The sequence below is a fragment of the Apis cerana genome, linkage group LG13 (assembly GCF_029169275.1).
Source record: "Apis cerana isolate GH-2021 linkage group LG13, AcerK_1.0, whole genome shotgun sequence".
Classification (NCBI taxonomy): Eukaryota; Metazoa; Arthropoda; class Insecta; order Hymenoptera; family Apidae; genus Apis; species Apis cerana.
In genome coordinates, this window is record NC_083864.1 from 4612131 (window position 1) to 4635800 (window position 23670).

Sequence of the window (23670 nt, forward strand, 5' to 3'; positions counted from 1 at the left end):
GAAATTATATTTACCTGATTGATCGTAAAATTTGAACGAAAATTGATCATTAATTTGCTTTCAGAATAAATTGTTTGAATTTTTCTCACTTATAATGAAACCAATGTAAATTATAATCTAGAATTCGTAATAAGAAATATCTTTCTCATTAATAAAATTTGCGCTTTCTGTTTTACAAAATTGTTCATAAAATATGATAAAGAATAATATCTTTTTTTATAATATTAATTAAAATTTTTTTATAATATTTTTTTAAATATCATAAAAAACAATATCTTTTTTTATCACTTACAAATTTCAATTTCTCGTTCGTCGATTATTTTTAATTCTCATCAATGCACCACAACCTTCTGTCTCCTACGAACGATAACGGTAAACTGAGAGTCTTTCGTATTCCATACTCTATTGTTTATTAATTTTCGTTGAGGGGAGACATATAATAGTCGATGACTCTATTTCCGGTTTCACAAATTCGACCCTTTCTTTGTTCATCGACATGGTATTTCTTCGCCTTGAATCGACTTATATTGGAAAATTCTTTCGCGGAAAATTGAAAATATATCTATGATATATAATCGTGAATAACGACTATCAACTAATCAAGTCGACAGTTATCAATTGCGAGACTTTAAAAAGAAAACTTCGATTTCGATTGCAATTCTGTTCAATTGAAAGTTTGAAACCAGGAAATAATATATATATATATAATTATCTTATCTATATCTTATCGTAATAATGGTATAAGTATTGATATATGTTATGTAATAATAATTATGATGCATTAGGAAAAGATCAATGGAAATAAGACCGGTCGAATCTAAGAAACGACACGCAGTCGAAAATAGTTTGTTCATAGTGCAACTATTGAGAAGATTTTTTATCGAGTGTGATTAAACGCCTCAAATTCGCACAAATTAAATTTTTCTATTTATATCCTCTTCCGATTGAAAAATAAGAAAAAAAGAAGAATAAAGATACATTTCAAATCCCTCTAACAAGATTCTTTTTCCCCTAAATCTTTAGAGAAAAATTTTGATACTTTTCGAATAATCGAGTAATCTTCATCGAGAAAGTTTTACCGTGTTTTAAGAAAGTTTAAACGGAAATAAATAACAGAATGCACAAACTTTCTCTATCGTTTGCTCTGCTCACTTACGGTGGCTATTGGAGGCCAACAAAATGGCCGGCTTCCTCGTACAAATATCAGTTGTACAACATTTACTCGGCATTCATGATTTTCCTCTTATATTTCATCACGTTCTGTACTTGCGTGGATTCATTGATCAGCAAAAACTTGAAGACGATGAGCGAAAAATTTTCCCTCTGCATCTCGGTCTTAGGTGTTTCTCTCAAAGTGGCCAACTTGTTCCTTCAACGAGGGAAAATTATAAATATAATGAACAGTCTGACGAAGGAGAATTCCACTCCAAGGGACGAACAGGAGAAAATCATTCAACGGAGAAACGACAATTACGCAAGGTTTTTTTCACTAAATTGATAAAATTTCTTCTCTGTCAAAATATCTCGTTACATTTATTCCTCTTCAATCTCTTTTACCTGTAGCCTCACTATCCGTAAAATTTTTTACTTCCAGAAAACTGACCATATACTGCGAGATTCTGAACGAATCGGCAGTGTTCTTCGCGACGGTGGGTCAATATAAAACATTCATAAATACCAGGACATTACCCGTATCCGATTGGATACCGTACGACTTATCCTCGACAGAATTGTACACGATATCCCTGTTGTACCAAACTGTTGGCCTGTTGATCTGCGCGAACGCGAGCGTGGGCAACGAGACCCTGATTGCCGGATTGATGATACAAGCTGGCGTGCAGTTCGAGATATTTTGTCATCGAGCACAAAATCTGCCCTCCCTGTTGACGGTGACAAGAAACAGCAACGTGTCGAAAAAGGATCTGAGGATGAGATACAATAAGATTATCGGGGATTTAGTTCGACATCACCTTGAAGTATACGAGTAAAAATATAAAAAATACAAACGTGCCTTTATTACGTAGCAGCTGGAAAATCAGGAACGATCTCGTGTTACGATTACCATTACAGATTCGTCCGAACGGTGAACACCGTGTTCCAGTACATGATTTTTCTACAGTTCTCCATAAGCTCGGTGGTTCTATGCCTGAGTATCTATAAATTTTCAACGGTAGATCCGCTGAGCATGAACTTCGTCTGGAGCGGCTTCTATTTGTGCTGTATGCTTATGCAGGTGTATTTATACTGCTGGTTTGGGAACGAGGTGACGTTGAAGGTTGGCACTGTCTTTCGTTTCTACTCGATTATTATACGCTCGAGTAACGTTAACACGAATAAAAAATTGATAGAGAGGTGGAAATGAATATTTTCTAATAACAAACGTTCATTAATTGCACAAGAATAATTTTTCAATTGTGATGCGATTTGTCCAATAATTTCTTTTTTTTTTCTTTTTCGTAATCAATTCGTTGGTTATATATTTATAGAGCAATAAAGTAAGCGATGCTATTTACGAAATGGATTGGACGATACTTCCTTCTAACGTAATGAAGGATTTATTGCTCGTTATAGCAAGATCTAAGAAACCGGTGAAAATAACCAGTGGTCAGATCTTTACCTTATCCACGGAATCTTTTATGAAAGTTAGTTGAATAGAGTCAAAATGATTAAGCTTCGTTCTGTTATAATTTGATTCTAATCAATTGTGCATTGTAGATCATGAAAATGTCATACTCCTCGTTCAATATTCTGAAAAATTCAACGTTGAAGTAAGAAAATTCAATTGTTATCGTTTTAATTTTTACCGACTCTATATATATATATATATAAAATTGTTCTCGTTCCAATACAATTTTTACAATTATCGTAAGGAGTATTTATGTATCCTTTTTTATCGTTGTGCAATATCACACACTTTCATCGATGTACCTATTCATCACAAGCAGGATTGAGAAATAAAAAAAAAAAAATAATAAAAAGAATTCATCATCAAGAGTTGTATCGTAGAATTAAAAAAAATCATATCCATCCACAGAATTCTACCATCATTCATGGTATTTTAATTTTATCGCATTGTAATCCAAGACAGAGCAAAGATTTTTAATAGAATTAGTCGAGACGTTGAACAACTTCTATCAAAGCCACTATATTTTTAAGAACATTAAGAATTTTTAACGACACTTTTTTTCGACCAGAATGATGTTACGCAAGTTTATTTATCGTTCTGATCGATTGCTCGATCGTTGGGACGAATAGCGCGAAAGGAGGATAACTGGAGGAAAGTTGCGATGAACTGATTCGAGAAGCATTCGAAGCATTCAAAGCATTCGCTTTGGAGGAACATCGATTTCATCGTTAATATTACATTTATCGCCTTTTTTCAAGGTTGGTTACGCGAGCTTACCATTCCAAAAGTTTATTGTTTCTGCCTCTCCGACTTGTAGTTAAAAAGTGTTCGGTGTATATAACCGAAATAAACTCAAAAATAACAACGAGATCGACGAGATGTGTCGATTTCGATCGCGTGTCGAAATGGCCTTGTCAAAAATTATAAAATAAACCTCCTCCTAATTATTAATAATTAGATACAAAACTATATCATATCTTATCTTTATATAACCAATATATATCTCGAATGATCGACGAAGATAACTAAAACGTGGTAAATGAAAACATCAATTTCAATTTCTCTCCTTTCGTGACATATCGATCTATATAAATTCGATAAAAATCGATGGATCCAGCTAGCCTGTTCCGATCAAAAGGTGAGAGAAATTTTCGAGGAGGCGCGAGCAGAAAATAAACGTGCAGGGCCCCACCCCCGTAGAACTTTCTGTGGCGGTCCATTTTTGGGCTCCCCACCTTGGGAGCTTCGCTTCGATTACCGCGTCCTCGCCGAGGAAGAAGCTTTTCGAAGCACCCTCGGGACACTCGACTCGCGCCACTCTACTCGCTCGGGTTTAGGTAAGTGAATTATCACGAAGATTCATTCTCGACGATCGCTTCTCCTCTATTCTCTACCTGTTTTTCTTCGCTGATTATGCTCGACCAAGCTTGTTCCGGTGTTCGCGGCGCGAGTGTGACAGAAAAAAGAAAGAAAGAAAGAAAGAAAGGAAGGAAGAAAGGAAGGAAGGAAGGAAGGAAGTATGTGGATGAACGTGTGCGTGGGATTTTCACTCGCGCATGATTTACAAATATATGGAGAGTTCGAGATGTTGAAGACTTTGATCTTGGACGAGAGGAGTTTTGGAGTGAAAGAAGAGTATAATTCGACTAATCGTTAACAGTTTCGTTGCTACGAAGATAAACGACCGCTATTAATGGAACTGCTTCGACGACTAACAAGCTTTTCAATCTTGTTGAAAAAGAGCATCCGTTCGAAAGAGTGTCGCAGTTTAGGAAGGCTGTGGATTTAATACGCTTTAACTTCGAGGAATTTTCATCTCGAAGGCTTTGTAGGCAAAGCTTTGATGTTTCGCTTTGACGATGCTTGTAAGTAGCGTTAATCCTGTAACATCGCTTAACAAAATTTCTCTCAAACAGTGTAAAGTAAAACTGTTTTACACGATAAGATTTTTTTGTCTCTTCTAATCACGAGATAACAAACCAGATAACAAAGATACCCGATAGAAGCGTAAACGAAAAATCGTGAAAAGAACGAAACGTTCTGTTCCACTTCGCGGCAAAAATAAACCGGTTGCCATCATCGAATCGTTTCGTTTACGTCTGCTATTTTCAACCGCAGAACATTCAACGCTTTCAGTCACGATTCCGTTGAATCGCGTATTTTGAAAAACTAAGATCGATATCGATTGTGATTATCGGTGAATTATCGATAATTAATTGTAATCGATGTTAGTACAGTTAATAGTACACACCAAACTATCCACATCGATCGAGCCAGTAGTTTTAGTGATTTAAATGCTTGCAGGAAGATCGACAGGAAGCGGAACGCTTTCGCCACATATTAACCGCTGCCAATTAACAACAGCATTTTTAACAGCTTCGAGCAAATTTGCTTTCGGATTTAACGTAACGCAATGTCGTAAGTAGCATTAGTAACAATTCAATCTACATTAATTAATCCCTCAAACCTCGGCCATTTCGTAACGCGACCAAAATCCATCTAACGATATCCTGCCCGAGATTAAATAACTCGACGAATCCGTTATTGTTATTGACCGCCAAAGATCCGCTTTATCACGTCACTTTGGCACTCGTGGATGGCCAAATTGTTGAAACTTTCCAGGTGCTATTAATAACGAGGAAAGGGGGTCGAACGTAGCCCCATTCACTCGTCGAAATGTTTCTTTACTTATCTCGTTATATCGGAAATCCTATCTATCTTTAATCGATTGAATCTCTTCGACAGAGTCGTCCGAACAAATAATCGCAATTGTAGGGAATAATCAACAATCGATCCTTATCAATTTCAAAATAACAAAAATAGAACGTGATGAAAAACTTGTGCCTCGGTCGTGGAATCCTAAGAAACGAATATGCAGGATCGAGATCGCGAGATCGCGACGATGATTTCGTAAATGCTATTAATACGCGGCAGTTAGATCGAATGTCGGTCGTTGGTGGCGGCCAAGTAAAGCCCGTTCTTCTGGGTTACGCTCGTGCTTTTTGGCCTCCTCGTCTCGCGTCCTCTCCTCAGCGTCGGCCGCCGTCCTCTCTTCGTCGTTCCGCGCATATTTATAGAGCCCGCCTATGGATGCTATTTCCGTAGACGCACCGATGTGCCCCGTTCCTCGTCATCGCGAAGCCGGACGAGATATCATCTGCCTCCGGATTATGACTCGCGCAACTCGCTCAATTCGTGAAAATATACGCGAGCCGAGCCGTCCACGCGCCTATTTTCAAGGTTACAGTCACCGCCAATTATTCCATCTTTCGCGCGACATTTCGAAAGAATATTCGAAATTTCGAAAGAATATTTACGGCAATAAGGGGACGACGATGGTACCGTTGAACCACCCATTATCCCAAAACGATTCCACCCATTCTCGTTTGGAAAGTAGCCAAGTTTCTGATCCTTGTTGAGGATTCTGATTTCGTCACTAACGTCATTAACGCGGGAAAATGGAATGCGCCAAACCACCACACCTGATTGTTTGCAACTTTCCTATATCTCTAACTGATCTGAACGAGATCGTAGGATCCGTCGGGCGGTGGTTAAACGAAAGGAAAAATTGGAAAATTTCAGCGAACTCGATAGTTTCTTGAAGGAAGCCGGGAGAAGGGAAAAGCCGCCAGCATGGACGCGATCAAGAAGAAGATGCAAGCGATGAAGCTTGAGAAGGACAACGCGATGGATAAAGCGGATGCCTGCGAGGCGCAGGCCAAGGAGGCGAATATGCGCGCGGACAAGGTGAACGAGGAGGTCGGCGAATTGCAGAAGAAGCTCGCCCAGGTGGAAGGCGATCTCGAAGCGAACAAACAAAATTTGGAACAAGCGAACAAGGATCTCGAGGAGAAGGAGAAAGCTCTGACCAACGTGAGTATGCTCCTCTCAACGTCCCAACGCTACACCATTTTCCCCCAAATTTTTTTACCTCTCCTCAAAACCGCTCCAATTTATCTTGGACCAGATCCAAATGAATTTTTCGCCGGGAAATTTTATTTATATTTATACGATGGTTTCTTCAACATCGATGAATCACACGCGGTTTTACGATGGCACGATCTTGCGGACGACGCCTCGTAACTCGAAGAATCGTTCGGTCCTCTTTGTTCCTTCGTTTCTTTTTTAGAGAAAACGGGGGTCAATGAGCCACGGGGACGTGTTTTAATTTCAGGCCGAGTCCGAGGTCGCCGCTCTGAACCGAAAAGTCCAACTGATCGAGGAGGATCTGGAAAGATCCGAGGAACGATTGAACACCGCCACTGCCAAATTGGCCGAAGCATCTCAGGCCGCTGATGAATCCAGCCGGTAAATGTTAATGAAATATCAATGGATCGTAATGTCGTGTCGATAAGACAAGAGGTGGAGCTACGTTAACGAAATGCAATTGCAGTATGTGCAAAGTATTGGAAAATCGTGCGCAGCAGGATGAAGAGAGGATGGATCAGCTGACCAATCAGCTAAAAGAGGCACGTCTGCTTGCCGAGGACGCTGATGGAAAATCGGACGAAGTATCGCGAAAGCTGGCCTTCGTTGAAGATGAGTTGGAAGTCGCTGAAGATCGAGTCAAGTCTGGTGAAGCGTAAGTCCTCTCAGATTCTCCAAGATCGTCGGCCAATGAATAATTATTTTCACTTAAATAGTTCCGTCCTAACGTTACAGCAAGATCATGGAACTGGAAGAGGAACTGAAAGTCGTCGGTAACAGCTTGAAATCTCTGGAAGTATCCGAAGAGAAGGTAAGGTCTATCGCATCTCTGCGATTTCCATGAAATAATTCGTTTTGGATTGAGATTAGGCCAACCAAAGAGTCGAGGAATTTAAACGTCAGCTCAAGACTTTGACGGTGAAACTAAAGGAGGCCGAAGCTCGCGCTGAATTTGCTGAGAAAACTGTCAAGAAACTCCAGAAGGAGGTCGATAGGCTCGAAGGTAAGCTTTTAATTTTTTTTTTCCCCCCCACCATCTTCTGTTACATCATCTTTAAATATAACGGTTTAAATACTCAAATTTCAAATAAATTTCAAAGCTCGTTTTATAAATATGCGGGTGGATTTATTTTTCTTAAAAAATATTCATTATTTTGTTACCGCAGAATATTTTCAGAGTGCTTTTGTACCGAATTTAAACGGGTATCTGATGTAATTTGGCAAAATGACAACAACACTTCCATTATCCGGTGTTCTACCGAAATTGAATATCAAAGACTCGTAGTCAATTTGCCAATATCGAACATCGTCACACGATGATTAATCTAGATCTTTGGATTGAATGTATTTAAAAAATTGATTCGAAGAAAGAATATCCTATTATCATCCACTTTTACTCGTACAAATTGCTTTATAATTACAGAGATTGCGAAGATAGTGTTCGTTAGTAAATATTCGTATTAATGAACGACACATCATCGAGCAACATCACTGATTTTCTTTACAGACGTATTGCACCAGCAGAAGGAGAAACGCAAAACGATTTGCGAAGAATTGGACAAGACATTCTCTGAGCTTTCTGGCTACTAAAAAAAAAAAAAACAAAATACTACTCGTACTCATACTCGTTGCAAATTTTCTCATTTATTCCTGTACACGAAACATGTCTAGCCGTTTCTATCTCTATTATTTTGTCTTTGTTTTAAAAATACATCTCTGCTTTAGCTGTCTTTTTTCTTTTCTGCTGCAATAGCTTCCAAAATTGGGCTTATCGTTTTTTATTGTCGTTTTGACAAACTTTTTTTTTTATATAATCGAAAGATCAAGCTATAAAAAAAGCCACTTTATGTTTCTGTCCCTTTTCTATATTCACACTCATATAAGACGAACATTTTTTATTTTTTATTTTTATTTTTCGATCGATCATCTTTAAAATTGTGTTCATTTTATATTTAATGTCTCGATATTTAATTCTTTCTTCATCGTCCGATTTGGGAGCGCTTTGCTTAACTTTTTTTGTAAGAACAGATTAATTAGCAATTTGTCGTTTTACGTTGAGCATTGTCTAATTAATATACGCGTACAAGAACACAATAGCACACAAGGCGCTTAACAGAATAAAAAAAATAAAACAAAAAGCTTCGCACGTTTATATGGGCCATCATCAGGTACATTTGCCAACCCCTCGCAAAACTGTTTGCCTTACATTCGTGCAAAGGTATACTACACCTCACGATTCTTGCATGCTTCGAGTAAAAAGTTGACCAAGTATTAACACTTTCTTTAATGTTTGCCTTCACACCATGCTTTTTGTGCCTGTGCAATTTTGTATCGTACAAGCACACTATCGACATACACCACGTCCTTACGACGTTCTTAAATTTTTAAACAAGGCTGTATTACAAGTGTGCACTTTTTTTTTTTCTTTTCCTTTTTTAGGACGAATGTCGTTGCATCAGATAATAATTTCCTTTCTTTTTCTTTTTTTTTTTCTTTTTGCGTAGGGTTTAACACATCCCTTCGATAGCGAACAAACAATGACTTTTAAGTTCATTGAAACAAGTAGTTTATCGATTCGTGTTTGACCGGTAAACGAAAACTCATAATCGGTTGAAAAATCATTTTCGATTCAAATTGAATCTGTTTACCGGGCAAATGTACAAGGATCGAATAGAAAAAACGTAGGATTGTTATTTCTTAGATGTAAAGAAAGTGATAGAGGTTTAAATGGGGATACACGTAAAAAAAGAAAAATTCAACTGTTCTATATCAACTTTTCCAGACGAATTGGGCATCAACAAGGACAGATACAAGTCGCTCGCCGACGAGATGGACTCCACATTCGCCGAATTGGCAGGATATTAAGTTACTTTGTCCTTTTATGCTTCCTATATTAATTACAATGTCATGCGTGGGGATGGAACTAAAATGTTTCGCATAAAGGACTCTAAAACACGACCAATCGTTGCACGAAATCAGCGAAACAGGTATAGGCTGAGGATAGATCGTCGGAAATCGGATATCATTTCGTCTAATTATACGACGTTACCGCGACGAAGATGGTCAATGTATGGAGATCCGTAAGGAATTTTACTCTGTTACACTGTTGTACGAAATATTACACAAGACCCAATAAACTGCTGTAATGTGGTATGCGTTACTAATTACAAGGGCTTTCAATAGATTTTTTTTTTCTTATTGAAAAATTACTTTTACCTTCAGCAGGATTTCTCTGTTTCTTCTGTCTTTTTTATCTCTCTTTCTCTGCGCGGAAAATACCATCATTGTCTATCTGTGAAAAGAAACGGTGAGTATAAAGTAAATTAAATAATTATGAAACACGAATAGAAATAAAAATAATAAAGATAAGAAATAAAAGATAAGAAAAGAAAATGTATAATATCTTATAGAGGCACAGTTATATGAGATATTTATTAGTTACCAAGGTACTTATTAAATGTACACTGAATGTATAAATGTACACCGAATGGCATATCAATTCAGGAGTGCTGCTCTTGTACTATATCTTCGAAAGTCATGATTAATTATATGCACGTTTCCTCTTATCTACTATTTACACTTGATAATATCTTAGAAACGTCATTTCGCATAATTGTGCATAATTTTTATACAACATTAGTCTATTTCAACGATCCACAAATATTTGAGACCATTTCATTTTGATGAATGTACCTATTTAGACACATATGACACGCCAGATATCTAACTCATAGTTAAAACTCAAGCATGCAAAACAAAAATATACAATCTCGCCTGTAAAATATGAATTTACAAAACAGGAAAGATAAAAAAAATAGCACACATACATTCAGGTAATTATCATTATTGTATACAAATATGTATGTGTGTATATGTATATACAACAAATATGTATATACACACATACATATATATATACATATATATATATATATATACCAAAAATTATAACAGTCAAAAACAATGAATACGAACAATTCAGACATTCGGCAAAAAAATCTTTCCCTTTCATCACATTTACTGACATACTTATTACTTCATCGATAGAATGAGAGAATTCAAATTATTTCGTGATATACACTTTTTAAAATAAGCACTCGAACATTCTTTTTTTTATATCTCCATTAATAGAGGATTGAATAAAATATCTTTTACAACAAACGGCATTTAAACTCTTAACATTTGACTAACAAAGGATAGTATGCTTTTGTAAAAATTTACGATTCGAATGACCGGTTAAAATTGTTTAATTAATAACAATATAAACGATGTATCGATGATCTGAATCTAAGATCAGAGTAAACATCCTGCAGGTTCTAATAATGCCCTTGCTCTAAAAGAATTTTTTTGATTCATACCATGCATTTGGCGAATACGTTAACAATAAAATAAATATAAATTGTATGAAATTGTTTAAATTTGTACATAATACGGATTGAAAAAAAAAATATTTCAACATCTCGAATGATTAATCAGTTCAATTTTTCAATTCATTTTTCAATTTACTTAACGACAACCTCATTAGTCTTTGTTTCATCTCGATTTTCCCTTTCTAACATTAATAAATTAATGTTATTAAGGTTTTGGCAACGCGTTGTTCGAGTGTCGCAAAAACGAGCATAGAAAATGCTTAATACATACGATGCCAATTGGCACCGACTGAAATACTTCCTCGTTTAATCGACAGTCATTCCTTTTTCTAATACAATAAATAACTGTACTGCAAAAACTATAAAAACTACGACGGTATTTATCTAATATACAATCTTCATTATACAAAACATTAGACTATTTGGTGTATTAATTGCACGCAACATCATGACCGCTCTGTGATGTCATTTTATGATGAAACGAATAAGAGTATGGAAAACAAAAAAAATGTTTCTAATGCCTCGATAATACATTCACACGGTACGAATCGGATATATCGATGTAATTTTCGCGGTACTTAACTCGAAAAGGATGAAAAGACATGACAGGTACGTGCTGTATTTGTGAAACGAAATATCGATTTTCACTCGAATTAAATTCAACTCCAATACATCGTGAGACGAACAAACAGATGAAACATTGACGCGTATAAAAAAAAATTCATAAAGAAATTTATGATATAGAATATATCAAAAAAATTAAAATTATTTCTTTTTTGACCTTTTGATCTTTTTAACGTTGATGTATCAATGTTATTTATATTCGATCGAACTTAATAATACTTAAAAAATACTCTGTACATGTGAATAAAAAAAAAAATTGCATTAAATGCATTCTATTATCGCGAGTCAAATATTTCTGAAAATTTCTTTTATGAAAATTTGTGGAAACAAGTTCAATCAGTTTCCAGTGTAAAATAATAATAATAATTATTATTGTAAAATAATAATAAAGGAATATGTCGATGATCACACTCTTTCTAACATAGGATATAAATTACCAAATGATTCTTTCGCTCACTCTTACATTAATTATATCGCGTACGAAAATATCAATAAATATAATAGGTGTCTTCGGTTCAGGCAGATGAACCTACGCTAAATTCTTCGCGAAATATCAAGAATATATCTATGTTACAAGGCAATGTGATGCACAAAATCTTCAAACGACCCGACTCCACCCAATTACCTTAAAAAATCAACATAATTTTTTATATTTACGACGTAAGAAATCAAATATATATTTATAATATAAATATACATATATGTAGGTGTATATATATATATATAAATTTATATATGTATATATATATATATATGTCGCGTCTACATAACATAAATAAATGCACTGTAGACCACATTTTTTAATGTTCCCCAGAAAAATGGTAAATACTCTATATTATACAATATAATATAGAATATCACAATCTATGTGCATTATTACACATATATTATATATTATACATTATTTATGTAAAAATAACAAATATTAGAAACATGTAAAAATATATAAGAAAATAAACTGATCTAGTGAACAATGAAGAACATATAAACGATATATTACGTCTTATTGCGATACATAAAATTTTATTTTTATACATATTTTCATAATCTAATTGAAAATATGCAATTGAGAAATTAAGACGAAATTTGAATCATATCTCTAGATAAAAGATAAAAGATAACTTCCTTTTCTTTTTTATCAAGAAAATTAGTATTTACAAAATTCTTCTGGGGTCTTACTTATTTTTTTATATATGTGTGTATATATATATACATATACATATATATATATATATATATATATATATACACGCACATATATATACATAATATGCGAAAGAATTTCTCTTATAAGTTCAAATAACTTAACGACTTAATATACATAGAATAACAATGTATATAATAAACGATGTCATGATTTAAGCAGATGGTCACGATGCGAAAAATTGTTGGAGACGCTGTACCGTTCTACGGTCCAGAGCACACAAATCAAAGTCAAATGTTTTCTTCGTAATCTCGTATTGACCAGTTTCTGCGATTACTTGAACAACTCTTTGTAATTCTTGATTATCTTGTAAAGTCATTATTTTTTGTTGCAAGTCTTTTAATTGAGACACATAATCTTCCGAAAACACTGGTGGTTCCCCCATATCTGAATCAACCAAAGTACTATTCGTGGAATCAGGTGCCACTTGTTCCACTTCTGCTTCGATATTTTTTTCAACCATTTGTTCCATGACACCACGATCCTCTTTGTCTTTCATATGAACAGTTTCCTGATCTACCACAACGGGTGATTGACTGGAAGAAACAGGTTCTAAGGGGGGTGACGATGAATGACCTCTATCCTTTTCTCTTTTAACTACATGTTCGTCATCGCCTTTACTATCACTCCTTCGTTTTCTCTTTCGGGTATCCTTCTCCTCCCCTTTGCTTCCTTTAGGTCTCTCTCTTTTACTTCGATCTATCTTTTCTTTTTTAATATCTGGCGGGATTGTCGGTGAAAGAGCTTTCGCCATATCGGTTGGCGGTGTGGACACTGTTATATTTTCTACTTCTTTCTTAATGACAGGCACTGACAATTTTGATTCGGTAAATGAATCATCATCTACGGATGGCGCTGAATCGCTACTATCCCTTTCCGGCATTTCTGCCAATAGAGTTGAAAGAGGATTAGCTACTGAAACATTAGGCACATTATTTTGCTTCTCTGTTGAAGATTTTATCCTATCACGTTTTTCTTTTTTATCCCTATCTTTACTACTATCTCGTTTATCTTTTTTATCCCTTTTCTTATGCTTATGTTTCTGCCTATCCTTATCACTTTTACTGTCTTTCGTTTTGTCGGATCTTTCCATTTTCTCTGATTTTTCTATCTTTGGCAGCTTATCATCCTTTGGTTTGTCACTCTCCTTCGGAGGTCTCGGCGATTTTCTTCCATCTTTTGTAGATTTATAATCCTGACTTTTTTCTTTCTCGGATTTTTCCGATTTGTCTGGCTTATCATTTTTCTTTTCTATTATTTTTATAGTTTCTTTCGAAGAAGACCGTTCTCCTTCTTTATATTTATCTTTCCGTTCTCTATCTCGATCTTCCTTATGTTTTTTCTTATCCTTTTTTTTTTCACTTTTAGAAGAATCGGTAACACTCTTACCATTATCTTTTATTTTATCTTTTTCTTTATATTTATCCTTATCTTTGTCAACTGTTATTTTTTTTAATTCTTTTTCTTTTAATTTTGGAGAAGACGGTCTCTTTGCTGGAGGAAGAGAAGGACTAGAAGGTCTTTTTAATGAGATTGATGTAGGTGAAAGAGGTCTTTTATTAGAAGGGCTAGAATGACTTTTATTTCCAGGACTTGGAGGTCTTTTTGATTTTTCTTTATTACGAATTTTATCTTTAGATTGATCTCTGATTCTTTTATCTTTTTTGTCATCTACTTTCTCTTTTTTATTATCTTTGTGAGGGCTCTCCTTGAGTTTTGTTTTATCTATTTTATCAGACTTTTCAGTGGTAATTAATGATTTAGAACTTGAGGATTTTTCTGATTGTATAGGTTTTTTAGGATCTTGAATAACTTTTGTAGGCTTTAAAGGAGTTCCAAATAGCTCAGCAAAAGAATTAGAAGTTTTTGATTCTATATTTTTGTGCTTTTTTGTATCATTTCCATTGATTTTTGGTTTATTAACCATAGTTAATGCTTTAGTTTCACTTTTTTCAACTGAATTTTCAGAATTAGATATGAGAACCTAATCATATAATGTTTATTACCATTTATATACAGAAGAATTTAAGAACCTGTAAATATAAGATTAAATATACTTACACCACCGCCTTTTAACAATTTCCTTTTGAAATCATCTGAAGGATTATTAATTATTTCTGTATGCTTTATAACACTAGTAATTGCAGGACCACTTTTTTGTAAATTAAGGTCATATAAAATTTCTATTTTTTTGCTACCTTCATCCTTATTTTTTAAATAAATATGAATTGGAATCTCAAAACCAGCATAACCAGATTCTTTTATCACAAATGGTGGTTCTTTTATGATTCTCTTTGGTTTTGTAAATGTTTCATGTAATTGAAAAACCACTGGAATACAAAATAAAATATATCAGAAGATGATCCATTCTGTATACATTTAAATATACATAATATACATTCAAAAATATATTTACCTTTTTCGACATAGTGGTGAATATCAGCATTATCTATACCCCGCACAAATACTTCCCAATCATGAGTGTATCCTTGTGGAGTGGTCCGCATACGTAACATTGATGCGTGTCCACATTCTAATGTGATACGAATTGCCATTCTCTCATATGAAATTTTTGATACACACTTTTTTAAAGAAAAAATAGTGGAAGTTAATTATGCGGGTAAACACAAGAATTATATTACATTTTTATTGTGAATGAAAATCTTCACTATCAGGTCCTTCACAGAGTATTTGTAATGTTGTAAACCATTGTTCAGCAACTTATGCTAGATGTATAAGTTATGACAGCAATTCTTTCCTAATTTTCGTACTTTTAAGATTCTGGTACATCGTTTGGTTACACTTGTTTTACATAAAAAAATGAAACACCACATTAGTGTGGAATATTATGTTAAATGAGATATTTATTAGAGGCAATTTACCTCGTAAGAGCTATGGTAATTCGATAATTTTTCTTAAGCCAAATTCGATTCGATTATCAACAGGTAAACTTTACATCAACTAGAACTAGTCGCCATACTCGTCATTCCATATATACTATACTAGAACAAAAAGCTCGAATGTGTCGCCATCTAGGAAAATCTCTGTCCTCCATTAAACAATACCAATATCAATTCTTGATTTTATACAATTTTGTCCAATCCTTGATTGAACGCACACAAATGACACATTGTTTATTAATAGAACGTATTATTCTCACATATTTAAATGTTGCTTATTACTGAATTTCAATGTGTGTAAATTGTTGAAACATTATTTATATATTATTTAATAGTGTAATATCTTAGTTTTTATATTTACATTTTATATTTAAATTAAAATATAATTTCTTTTGTTTTTTAATAAAATTAATAAATATATTAATATGATATATTAATCGTAAGTAAATTTATTACAAACAATATATATTTAATATATATTTAAAAGAAATACTTAAAGAAATCAATAATATTATTTATAATTTAATGAAGAAAGAGAATTCTAATCTTTACTATAAATGTAACCTACTGATACTTTATTAATACAAATTTCTTTATAAAAAATGTTATCTACTATTGTAAAAGAGCATCAAAGCAAACAAGCAGCGAGAAAAGAAAGACAAGGTAAAAAAAAAAATAAATTTTTGATTTTATAGAAATTGAATTATTAAAATTATGATTATATATTTATATATTAAATAATAAATATTTATATATAATAATATTTTTTAATAGAACAAAAAAGAAAAGAAGCTGTACAAGCTGCAAGTAACTTGACACAAGCTTTAGTTGATCATCTAAATGTAGGGTGAGTTTAAGATGTTCTTTGACAACAAATATAATTGTTTATTGAATATATATTTTATCATATAGAGTGGCACAAGCATATCTCAATCAAAAGAAATTAGATGCAGAAGCAAAACAATTGCAACATAGTGCAACAAATTTTGCAAAACAAACACAATCATGGTTGAACCTAGTAGAAGCATTTTCTAGTGCATTAAAAGAAATTGGTGATGCTGAAAATTGGGCACGTAGCATTGAAGGAGATATGAGAACTATAGCAACTGCTTTGGAATATTCTTACAAAGGTAAACACAATCATTTTTGTTATTAATATTTTACATATATAAATATATTATATATAAAATTTAATATACTTAAAAATATATAAAATTAATATACTTATAGCTACTCAAGAAGCTCAAGGAACCAGCACTTCTTGAAAGCACTTCAAAAATGTACACAATGTTACAATAATATTTAAAAAGAAACTTAGCAATAAGTGTTATAAAATTTAATATTGTTTTATGTTTGTATTATTATGTTAAAATAAATGGATTTATCTTGTTTTCTTATGTTACGAATTTATTTATTTAGTATTATTAAAGTTTATAATAGAATTGAAATAATTAATTGATCGCTGTCTAGGAATTTAGTTTAATAATGTTTTTAAAAACCAGGGTTACCAAATAAATTTAAATAAATTTAAATCACTAGAAACACATAGATAGTAATCATGGCAGCAGGCCCTATTGCCGAACGTAATCAAGGTAAATTAAAATGTTTAAAATATAAACAATACTTTTTTTTCTTCTTTTTTTAATTAAAATATTTATTGTAATTTAATTAATTTTGATTATATTAAAAATTTTAATTTTAATATATTAAAATTAAAAATGTATCATATTAGGTTATGTGTTCATAAACACTTTGTAGATTAGCAATTCTAGAAATTTCATTTATAAAAATTGAATGTAAATCAGTTTTTTATATCTCGACTGAAATGTTTTCCGATGCTTTTAGATGCCACAATATATGTGGGTGGATTGGATGATAAAGTTACAGAGTCCCTTATGTGGGAATTATTTGTTCAATCAGGACCAGTAGGTATGTGTTTTATATATATCCATTGTTATATTTTCTAATTTTTAATATTCGAATAATTAAATTTTCTTTATAATTTTTTCAGTAAATGTCCATATGCCAAAAGATAGAGTGACACAAATGCATCAAGGCTATGGATTTGTAGAATTTATGGGAGAAGAAGATGCGGATTATGCTATTAAAATAATGAATATGATAAAATTGTATGGAAAACCAATAAGAGTAAACAAAGCAAGTGCTCACCAAAAAAATCTAGATGTTGGAGCTAATATCTTTATTGGGAATCTTGATCCGGAAGTAGATGAAAAACTTTTGTACGACACTTTCAGTGCATTTGGAGTAATTCTTCAAACACCAAAGGTAATATACGTTACATGTAATAATAAAAATTAATTAATATCTTGGAAATAAATAAAAATTAAATTTAATATTATAATTTAATACTATATAAAATATATTTTTCAGATAATGAGAGATCCTGAAACAGGAAATTCAAAAGGTTTTGCATTTATAAATTTTGCTTCGTTTGATGCATCCGATGCGAGTATAGAAGCAATGAATGGCCAATATCTATGCAACAGACCAATTTCTGTTTCGTATGCTTTCAAACGCGATGCGAAAGGTGAAAGGCATGGTAGCGCGGCTGAAAGATTGTTAGCTGCTCAAAATCCACTAAGTCAAGCAGATAGGCCTCATCAATTGTTTGCCGATGCTCCTCCTTTAGCACCCCCTCCAATTCCAAATTCAAATACAGCGACTCATCAAACTGCTCATCATCCTCAACATCACGTAATGCACGGTATGGTTGTACCACCTCCTCCTCCACCATCGACACCAGGACCTCCAATGGGTCACCCACCGCCACCACCTGTTCCACCTCCACCGTCGAGCGGTTTCCCTCCAGCGAGTATTCCTCCGCCACCTTTACCCCCAATGTCAATGGCAACACATCCTCCTCTACCACCTGGAATGCCACCTCCACTGCCACCTATGCCCGTTCCAACGTCTCAAGCGCAACAAACAACTCCCAGAATGATAGCGCCACCACCTACTGCTCATTGGGGCGTAAGCGGACCACCTCAAGGTCAATTTCCACCACCACCACCTCCTTCATCCACCGGTGCACCTCCACCTCCGCAATTTGGACAATTTCAACCACCACCTCCCCGACCACCACCAACCTGGAGGCATCCACCACCCCCTCCGGTGTCTCAAGGTGGACCACCGCCACCTCCACCTCCACAGTTTCGACCTCCCTTCCCACCGAGAGGTCCTCCCCCTCCACCGCCGCCTCACGATTCCAGTCAATATTAAATTTATCATTTTTTCCCTCTTCGATATGTTTAATTTAAAAACGTAATTTTGACTGTGTTCAAATTCATTAACATAATTAAATACTAACTGATTGTACAAATATTCTGTAAGACAAATTCACAATAAATTTTTTAAATTTTATCTTATTTTTTTTTTTTTCTTTAATTCCCAATTCCTTTCCTCGTCCTTACGATAACAGATCGTAAATTATTAATTTATCTTAATTTCTTAATCTAATTAGTTAATCTAACGAATAAAAACGCGGTCATTTAATATATCGATTAGGGAAGTCGCGTGTGAATAAGGACATGCCAAGTTTGTTCTATTGATTATTGCAAGCTTGACCAGTCCAGTCAGTGATAACAACGAACAGACAAATGAATAGCAAAACAGTTGTCTACGAGCTTGTCATCGCGTTGAAGGGATTCAACGTTGTTTCGTTTATACGGAACGGAACGAAAAGTAACAAGTGAAACGTAAGGAAATCGTACATCGCGTATCAAAAGCCGGGTAAGTAAGGGGAACAGGTGTCCGGAGTGGTAAATTAAGAGCATCGGCGACGCTGTGCATTCTGAAAATAACGCGATTTTTTTTTAGATCGTTCGTGACTCGATGTAGTTTCATCGATCCATGGAACGCATCCTTGCTAGTCTCGTTGCCCCTTAATGAAGTCGAATCATTTTTAATCAATCAGAGACACGATTTGAAATGGTTACTCGTCCATCCAATATTCTATCCAAAGGAGAGAATCATGTTTAACTTGTGACATGGCTCGCTTCTACTACGAATGTAACACAGATTTAAAAAATTATACGGAGGACAGTGAAACTATCAAGCCCTACGCTTGTACATCCGACAAATATTGCTTGTATTGTTGTTGTAATTCGCAGTGTTGTTTATTGGTACAAAGACGGCCTCCACGACACTTTTGGGAAGCCTGGTACTTTTGGCTAGGCATTGCTTTACTCGCTGTTTTTATCGTATCTTCGGTAAGTGTGTCAATCATTCAATCACCGAAATTTGCTTCTATAAAGAATATATAGATTGGAAAATTGTGCTTTGTTCGTTTATCCGTCAATATAATTGATCACCTCCCTTAGTACTAACTACTCCTTTAGCGTATTCGTTTAATTTCCCTCGTGACTGTCAATTTTCGAAGGGACTTTTCGATTCCTTTTTTTTTCTTAAAATTAGGTGAGCAGTTACATAGTGAGTAATTGCAGACATAATATTCAAGGTGTACCACTAAGACATAGCGCACATGGGAATCGACGAAACGATCGTGGCGGTCATTCGACAAACAACCAAAATGAAATATCGATAAGCATAATCCCAACCTCGGAATTTTTCCCGTCGCACAGAAAAATGTTCGTGATTACCTCTCAACCAGCCGTGAATCATCTGAGTAAGTAGAAATCGAATGTCTGTAGAATTTTTTCTTGAAAAAACTTGAGAGCGTCCGTGTTTAAACTTTCGAAAGTCTGAAACGCAACCGTTCTACTACGTTCCATAAATTGCATAATTACGTACGATAAAGTATATAACGATGTTAACGTAAATACATTTCGTATCGAGCAATTAAGCTACCCAGAAGGGCGGGGAGAAGTGATTGCGAGAAGACAGAGTTCGGGCGTAAAAGAAATCTCAATCACAACGTCGATAAAAGGGGGGAGGGACAATCATTTTAATCTGTCCGAGATTCGATTAAAGTTGAGGACCGATGGGAATAATTCGTGCAATTTCGCGTAATAATAATTTTGTGCATGCATTGATTTATATTGCAGCCCCTGTCGTTGCGTGAAGTCGTTTCATTTTAACGGAGCGATTATGTCGGCGAGAAGGATCCAGCGCAAAGAGCTGGTACATCATCCTGTGGCGCTTTACGCGGTAATACTTCTTGAAAGACACCGCGCGTTTCATCGGCGGGTGGTTTGATCGGCTAGAACATCATCATGGCCATCCTGGTCGTTACATCGGGGGAAATATTTACGATAAATGCATCTTTTTTACTTAGCCCCAGGATATAATAACTGGTAGCGCGATTTAAACAGCCCGATCACGACAGCAACATTCTTGTCAAATGAGAAACGATTATTTTACCTACGAGAATATTACGTGCTTCGTAATGATCAATTTGACAGCGAAGCTAGTTAGATCGCGATCCTATCCCTACTTTCGTTCTTAACTCGCCACACGCGATGCGATCCTATTATATCATGAAAACTTCCGGTCAGCCTGTTACGATTAAGCGATTTCCCGATTCAAGCCCAGATGGGGGTGAAAAAAGGGAAAGAGTTTGAAAGTATTGGAAGAATGATAGAATGGGATAGGAAATAGGATACCACGAATAAAATTTCTATGATCGATTTAACCAGAATGCAAATCATCGGATCTGTATTAGATTAGATCCAATCGCTTCTATATCGGAGTAATTTAGATTTTTTTTTTTTTAACTGAAATCCTGATTCCATTTGGCTGGGTGGAGCACGATCGAAACTCGTTCTCGAGAATGGAAGTAACCACCATTAACAATTAAGAAGACGCACTCCAACCCGGCCGACGTATCTGACTGGGTACCAAGAAATCGGGGGCTAATTAAAAAGGACAATCGAGCGAATACAACTCAAGGCGACGTGTACTCTTTTATCTTCTCGCGCATCTCTCTTACCCTCTCTTGCTTCCTCTTTCCGTACATCCTTTACATCTTTCTCTTTATCCGCTCAATTCCTCGTCTTCCTTTTCCCTGCGACTCGTTCCTACCGCGCTCTGTTTCGAGATCGATCCAGCGATAGCGGTTAATCGCGGTAATCTTCACAGAGGAGAGGAATCACGAAAAACTTTGCCGCTCGTCCAATCGTATCGCGGTGAACGCGGAAACATGCGCGCATTTCAAAATGATAAAACGAAAATGATCTGAATCTGAAAGTTGTTCGAGCGATATAGATTTCTTAGAATCGATGCTCTCGAGATTAGATCTTGCGCCACGTGGTTCGAATCGCCTTCGGAAAATGAAAGGATTTGATGTAAATTTTCATTGTCTCTTGTTCCATTTGCGTAATGATTGGCTGTGGACAGTGTCAATTTGAAACAGCGATTTTTCGCGAAGCGAGAATCCGTCTTTTTTTTTTTTTTTTTTTTCTCGAAATGTTAGTTACAGAAAATAATACCTTTATTTTAATACGAAATAATACGTAGGTTACAATGTATAGTATATATATATCAATCACGATATCTATATCACACGCGAGAAATTAATTAATATGCATCGAAAGATACAGATACACGTTTGACATTTTGCACAAGTGTGATTGTAATTAGCTGCGTAGGATGGGAGTGGAAACTACTGTGCATGATTACCATAAAATTCTATAAATACACACGATTTCCACGTGTTGCGATTTATAATAATATTTTCTAACCTTCTTTTTTAATTTTTCACGAATCCCACGCTACAATGCTGTTGCCCAATGTTGCAACGCATGCAACACCATGCAGCTGAAAGATTTACACTTCTTGAGAAAATCTAATTCTCACGATTGATTTAATTGGTGTTAATTAGACTACTTTTTCGTGGGTGATATTTTGAAATGGAAATCGGATTCCTAGAAGAGAAGACTCGGAGAATTGCGAATCAGAGAAATTATAAACGGGCGAAAGAATATAGTTTTCAACTGTATTTATCATGGACAGCGTATACGAGAGGAATTTAAATTGCCTACTCTTCACCTCGTTGAAATCGGTCTATTCGAACGATCCTCGATGAACGGTTCGCGATACATCTCAATAAATTATCCGCGTGAAAGAAATCCTTGTGCTCCCTGTAAATCTTTTTACTGCGAACACTTGATCGTTCGCGCAGTAAGAAGTAGCTGCGGAGCCGACTGCCGGCGACCTCGTTCAACTGTAACGAAGTGTCATTCCGATAACCCAAGCCAGCTTTTACTGTCATTCGACGGATGACGATAAAGAAATGTGCAACCAGCGGGGGCTCTGCTTAACGTTGCATGGACAGGAAACCAAGCGGGGAATTAAACTCTCGTCTCCAATAACTTCGATTAAGATGTTCGAACACGACCCTAAATTCTGAATCGTTCGCGGGCACGAAACAATTTTTATCCCATTTATCTCCACCTGGCTTATTTCGATCGTTGTATCTTGAAGGGAATAAAGATGAACGAATTGAATTAATGGGGAGTTCTTATTTTTCCATAGATCCCTTTTCTCTCTTTTCACTTTCTCGATGCATGCTCGTTCCGTTTCATTCCTCTCATCTTGCGGGTAATAGAAGAGTTTACGACGAAGGTTTCGATAAATAAAGATTATAAATAAATAAACGATGCGAGAAACGAAATTAGAATTTAAATAAATAAACTTAAATGTAAATTTACGTAACGAAACAAATATTGTAATATTTAATGCAAAATATACGTTTTCAACACACGCGTAATAAACTTAACACAACTTTAACACAGTGTTATAGGTGGTGTTATTCTATAGAATAAAATCGGTTGCATCTGGATGGTTGGAAATACTATATCAAAGAAAGATACGAACGTGCATCCAATTCAGATATTATTGTTCCATAAATCGGACGAATTTAGGGGACTTTTCGAGGCAACGAGTTCCTCTGAAGAAAAGAAAGTGGAATTCGTCGCTGGAATTCTTTGAAAGCGAGACATCCTAAGTTTCGAAATCGTATAAACAAGATGTAAGAGAAAAAATGAACCAGCGAAGCTTAGATCGAATAAAATCGATCGAGATTAATAATTGTAAGCTACG

At 34.9% G+C, this 23670-nt stretch overlaps 6 protein-coding genes and 1 long non-coding RNA gene across 18 annotated transcripts; 5 read left to right on the forward strand and 2 right to left on the reverse strand.

Annotated features, from left to right (window-relative positions):
- Positions 1–13: 13 nt before the first annotated feature.
- LOC133667163 (uncharacterized) lies at positions 14–1008 on the reverse strand. Its single transcript, XR_009832374.1, has 2 exons — positions 293–1008; positions 14–117 (listed from the first exon to the last, which is right to left on the reverse strand). It is a non-coding gene; the product is annotated as an uncharacterized LOC133667163 (long non-coding RNA).
- Positions 1009–1117: 109 nt separating this feature from the next.
- On the forward strand, positions 1118–2626 carry LOC133667162 (uncharacterized). Of its 2 annotated transcripts, XR_009832370.1 has the most exons (4): positions 1118–1479; positions 1595–1976; positions 2071–2275; positions 2487–2626. XR_009832370.1 is itself a non-coding variant. In XM_062083749.1 (3 exons), the coding sequence occupies exons 1-3, from the start codon at positions 1118–1120 to the stop codon at positions 2158–2160; spliced, it is 834 nt and encodes a 277-aa protein (XP_061939733.1). In that variant the 3' UTR covers positions 2161–2359. The 2 variants fall into 2 exon arrangements, 1 of the variants encoding a protein (XP_061939733.1); XM_062083749.1 differs by lacking the exon at positions 2487–2626 and having other exon boundaries at positions 2071–2359.
- An 871-nt stretch (positions 2627–3497) lies between these two features.
- Positions 3498–9720, forward strand: LOC107993408 (tropomyosin-1). Of its 10 annotated transcripts, none has more exons than XM_062083748.1 (9): positions 3727–3963; positions 4053–4491; positions 4931–5044; positions 6209–6499; positions 6801–6934; positions 7020–7208; positions 7289–7364; positions 7424–7556; positions 8061–9720. In XM_062083748.1, exons 4-9 carry the CDS (start codon positions 6260–6262, stop codon positions 8141–8143), a joined length of 855 nt encoding a protein of 284 aa, XP_061939732.1. In that variant the 5' UTR covers positions 3727–3963; positions 4053–4491; positions 4931–5044; positions 6209–6259; the 3' UTR covers positions 8144–9720. The 10 variants fall into 10 exon arrangements, with proteins under 10 accessions (XP_016905294.1, XP_016905296.1, XP_061939725.1 ...); XM_062083746.1 differs by having other exon boundaries at positions 3746–3963; positions 9336–9720; XM_062083743.1 differs by having other exon boundaries at positions 3709–3963; positions 7424–9720.
- A 237-nt stretch (positions 9721–9957) lies between these two features.
- On the reverse strand, positions 9958–15784 carry LOC107993415 (protein AF-9). Of its 2 annotated transcripts, none has more exons than XM_017049815.3 (4): positions 15634–15784; positions 15168–15553; positions 14813–15081; positions 9958–14735 (listed from the first exon to the last, which is right to left on the reverse strand). In XM_017049815.3, the coding sequence occupies exons 2-4, from the start codon at positions 15304–15306 to the stop codon at positions 12918–12920; spliced, it is 2226 nt and encodes a 741-aa protein (XP_016905304.1). In that variant the 5' UTR covers positions 15307–15553; positions 15634–15784; the 3' UTR covers positions 9958–12917. The 2 variants fall into 2 exon arrangements, with proteins under 2 accessions (XP_016905304.1, XP_061939698.1); XM_062083714.1 differs by having other exon boundaries at positions 15168–15333; positions 15394–15719.
- An 18-nt stretch (positions 15785–15802) lies between these two features.
- On the forward strand, positions 15803–17048 carry LOC107993416 (biogenesis of lysosome-related organelles complex 1 subunit 1). Its single transcript, XM_062083758.1, has 5 exons — positions 15803–16090; positions 16183–16314; positions 16426–16498; positions 16564–16781; positions 16882–17048. Exons 2-5 carry the CDS (start codon positions 16254–16256, stop codon positions 16914–16916), a joined length of 387 nt encoding a protein of 128 aa, XP_061939742.1. The 5' UTR covers positions 15803–16090; positions 16183–16253; the 3' UTR covers positions 16917–17048.
- A 47-nt stretch (positions 17049–17095) lies between these two features.
- Positions 17096–19037, forward strand: LOC107993404 (splicing factor 3B subunit 4). Its single transcript, XM_017049795.3, has 4 exons — positions 17096–17243; positions 17497–17580; positions 17663–17937; positions 18043–19037. The coding sequence occupies exons 1-4, from the start codon at positions 17210–17212 to the stop codon at positions 18889–18891; spliced, it is 1242 nt and encodes a 413-aa protein (XP_016905284.1). The 5' UTR covers positions 17096–17209; the 3' UTR covers positions 18892–19037.
- Positions 19038–19068: 31 nt separating this feature from the next.
- On the forward strand, positions 19069–23079 carry LOC107993419 (uncharacterized). The gene is made up of 4 exons (XM_062083757.1): positions 19069–19401; positions 19489–19880; positions 20086–20296; positions 20676–23079. The coding sequence occupies exons 2-4, from the start codon at positions 19659–19661 to the stop codon at positions 20690–20692; spliced, it is 450 nt and encodes a 149-aa protein (XP_061939741.1). The 5' UTR covers positions 19069–19401; positions 19489–19658; the 3' UTR covers positions 20693–23079.
- Positions 23080–23670: the final 591 nt, after the last annotated feature.

Coding starts and splice junctions, on each gene's coding strand:
- LOC133667162 (XM_062083749.1), top strand. CDS start 1,118: ATGCACAAACTTTCTCTATCGTTTGCTCTGCTCACTTACGGTGGCTAT. Junction 1,480..1,594: donor AGAAACGACAATTACGCAAG/GTTTTTTTCACT, acceptor TTTTACTTCCAG/AAAACTGACCATATACTGCG. Junction 1,977..2,070: donor TAGTTCGACATCACCTTGAA/GTATACGAGTAA, acceptor TTACCATTACAG/ATTCGTCCGAACGGTGAACA.
- LOC107993408 (XM_062083741.1), top strand. CDS start 6,260: ATGGACGCGATCAAGAAGAAGATGCAAGCGATGAAGCTTGAGAAGGAC. Junction 6,500..6,800: donor AGGAGAAAGCTCTGACCAAC/GTGAGTATGCTC, acceptor TTTTAATTTCAG/GCCGAGTCCGAGGTCGCCGC. Junction 6,935..7,019: donor GCCGCTGATGAATCCAGCCG/GTAAATGTTAAT, acceptor ATGCAATTGCAG/TATGTGCAAAGTATTGGAAA.
- LOC107993415 (XM_017049815.3), bottom strand. CDS start 15,306: ATGGCAATTCGTATCACATTAGAATGTGGACACGCATCAATGTTACGT. Junction 15,082..15,167: donor TCACCACTATGTCGAAAAAG/GTAAATATATTT, acceptor TTTGTATTCCAG/TGGTTTTTCAATTACATGAA. Junction 14,736..14,812: donor AATTGTTAAAAGGCGGTGGT/GTAAGTATATTT, acceptor TTATATGATTAG/GTTCTCATATCTAATTCTGA.
- LOC107993416 (XM_062083758.1), top strand. CDS start 16,254: ATGTTATCTACTATTGTAAAAGAGCATCAAAGCAAACAAGCAGCGAGA. Junction 16,499..16,563: donor GTTGATCATCTAAATGTAGG/GTGAGTTTAAGA, acceptor TTTATCATATAG/AGTGGCACAAGCATATCTCA. Junction 16,782..16,881: donor TTTGGAATATTCTTACAAAG/GTAAACACAATC, acceptor ATATACTTATAG/CTACTCAAGAAGCTCAAGGA.
- LOC107993404 (XM_017049795.3), top strand. CDS start 17,210: ATGGCAGCAGGCCCTATTGCCGAACGTAATCAAG. Junction 17,244..17,496: donor TATTGCCGAACGTAATCAAG/GTAAATTAAAAT, acceptor CGATGCTTTTAG/ATGCCACAATATATGTGGGT. Junction 17,581..17,662: donor TGTTCAATCAGGACCAGTAG/GTATGTGTTTTA, acceptor TAATTTTTTCAG/TAAATGTCCATATGCCAAAA.
- LOC107993419 (XM_062083757.1), top strand. CDS start 19,659: ATGGCTCGCTTCTACTACGAATGTAACACAGATTTAAAAAATTATACG. Junction 19,881..20,085: donor CTGTTTTTATCGTATCTTCG/GTAAGTGTGTCA, acceptor TCTTAAAATTAG/GTGAGCAGTTACATAGTGAG.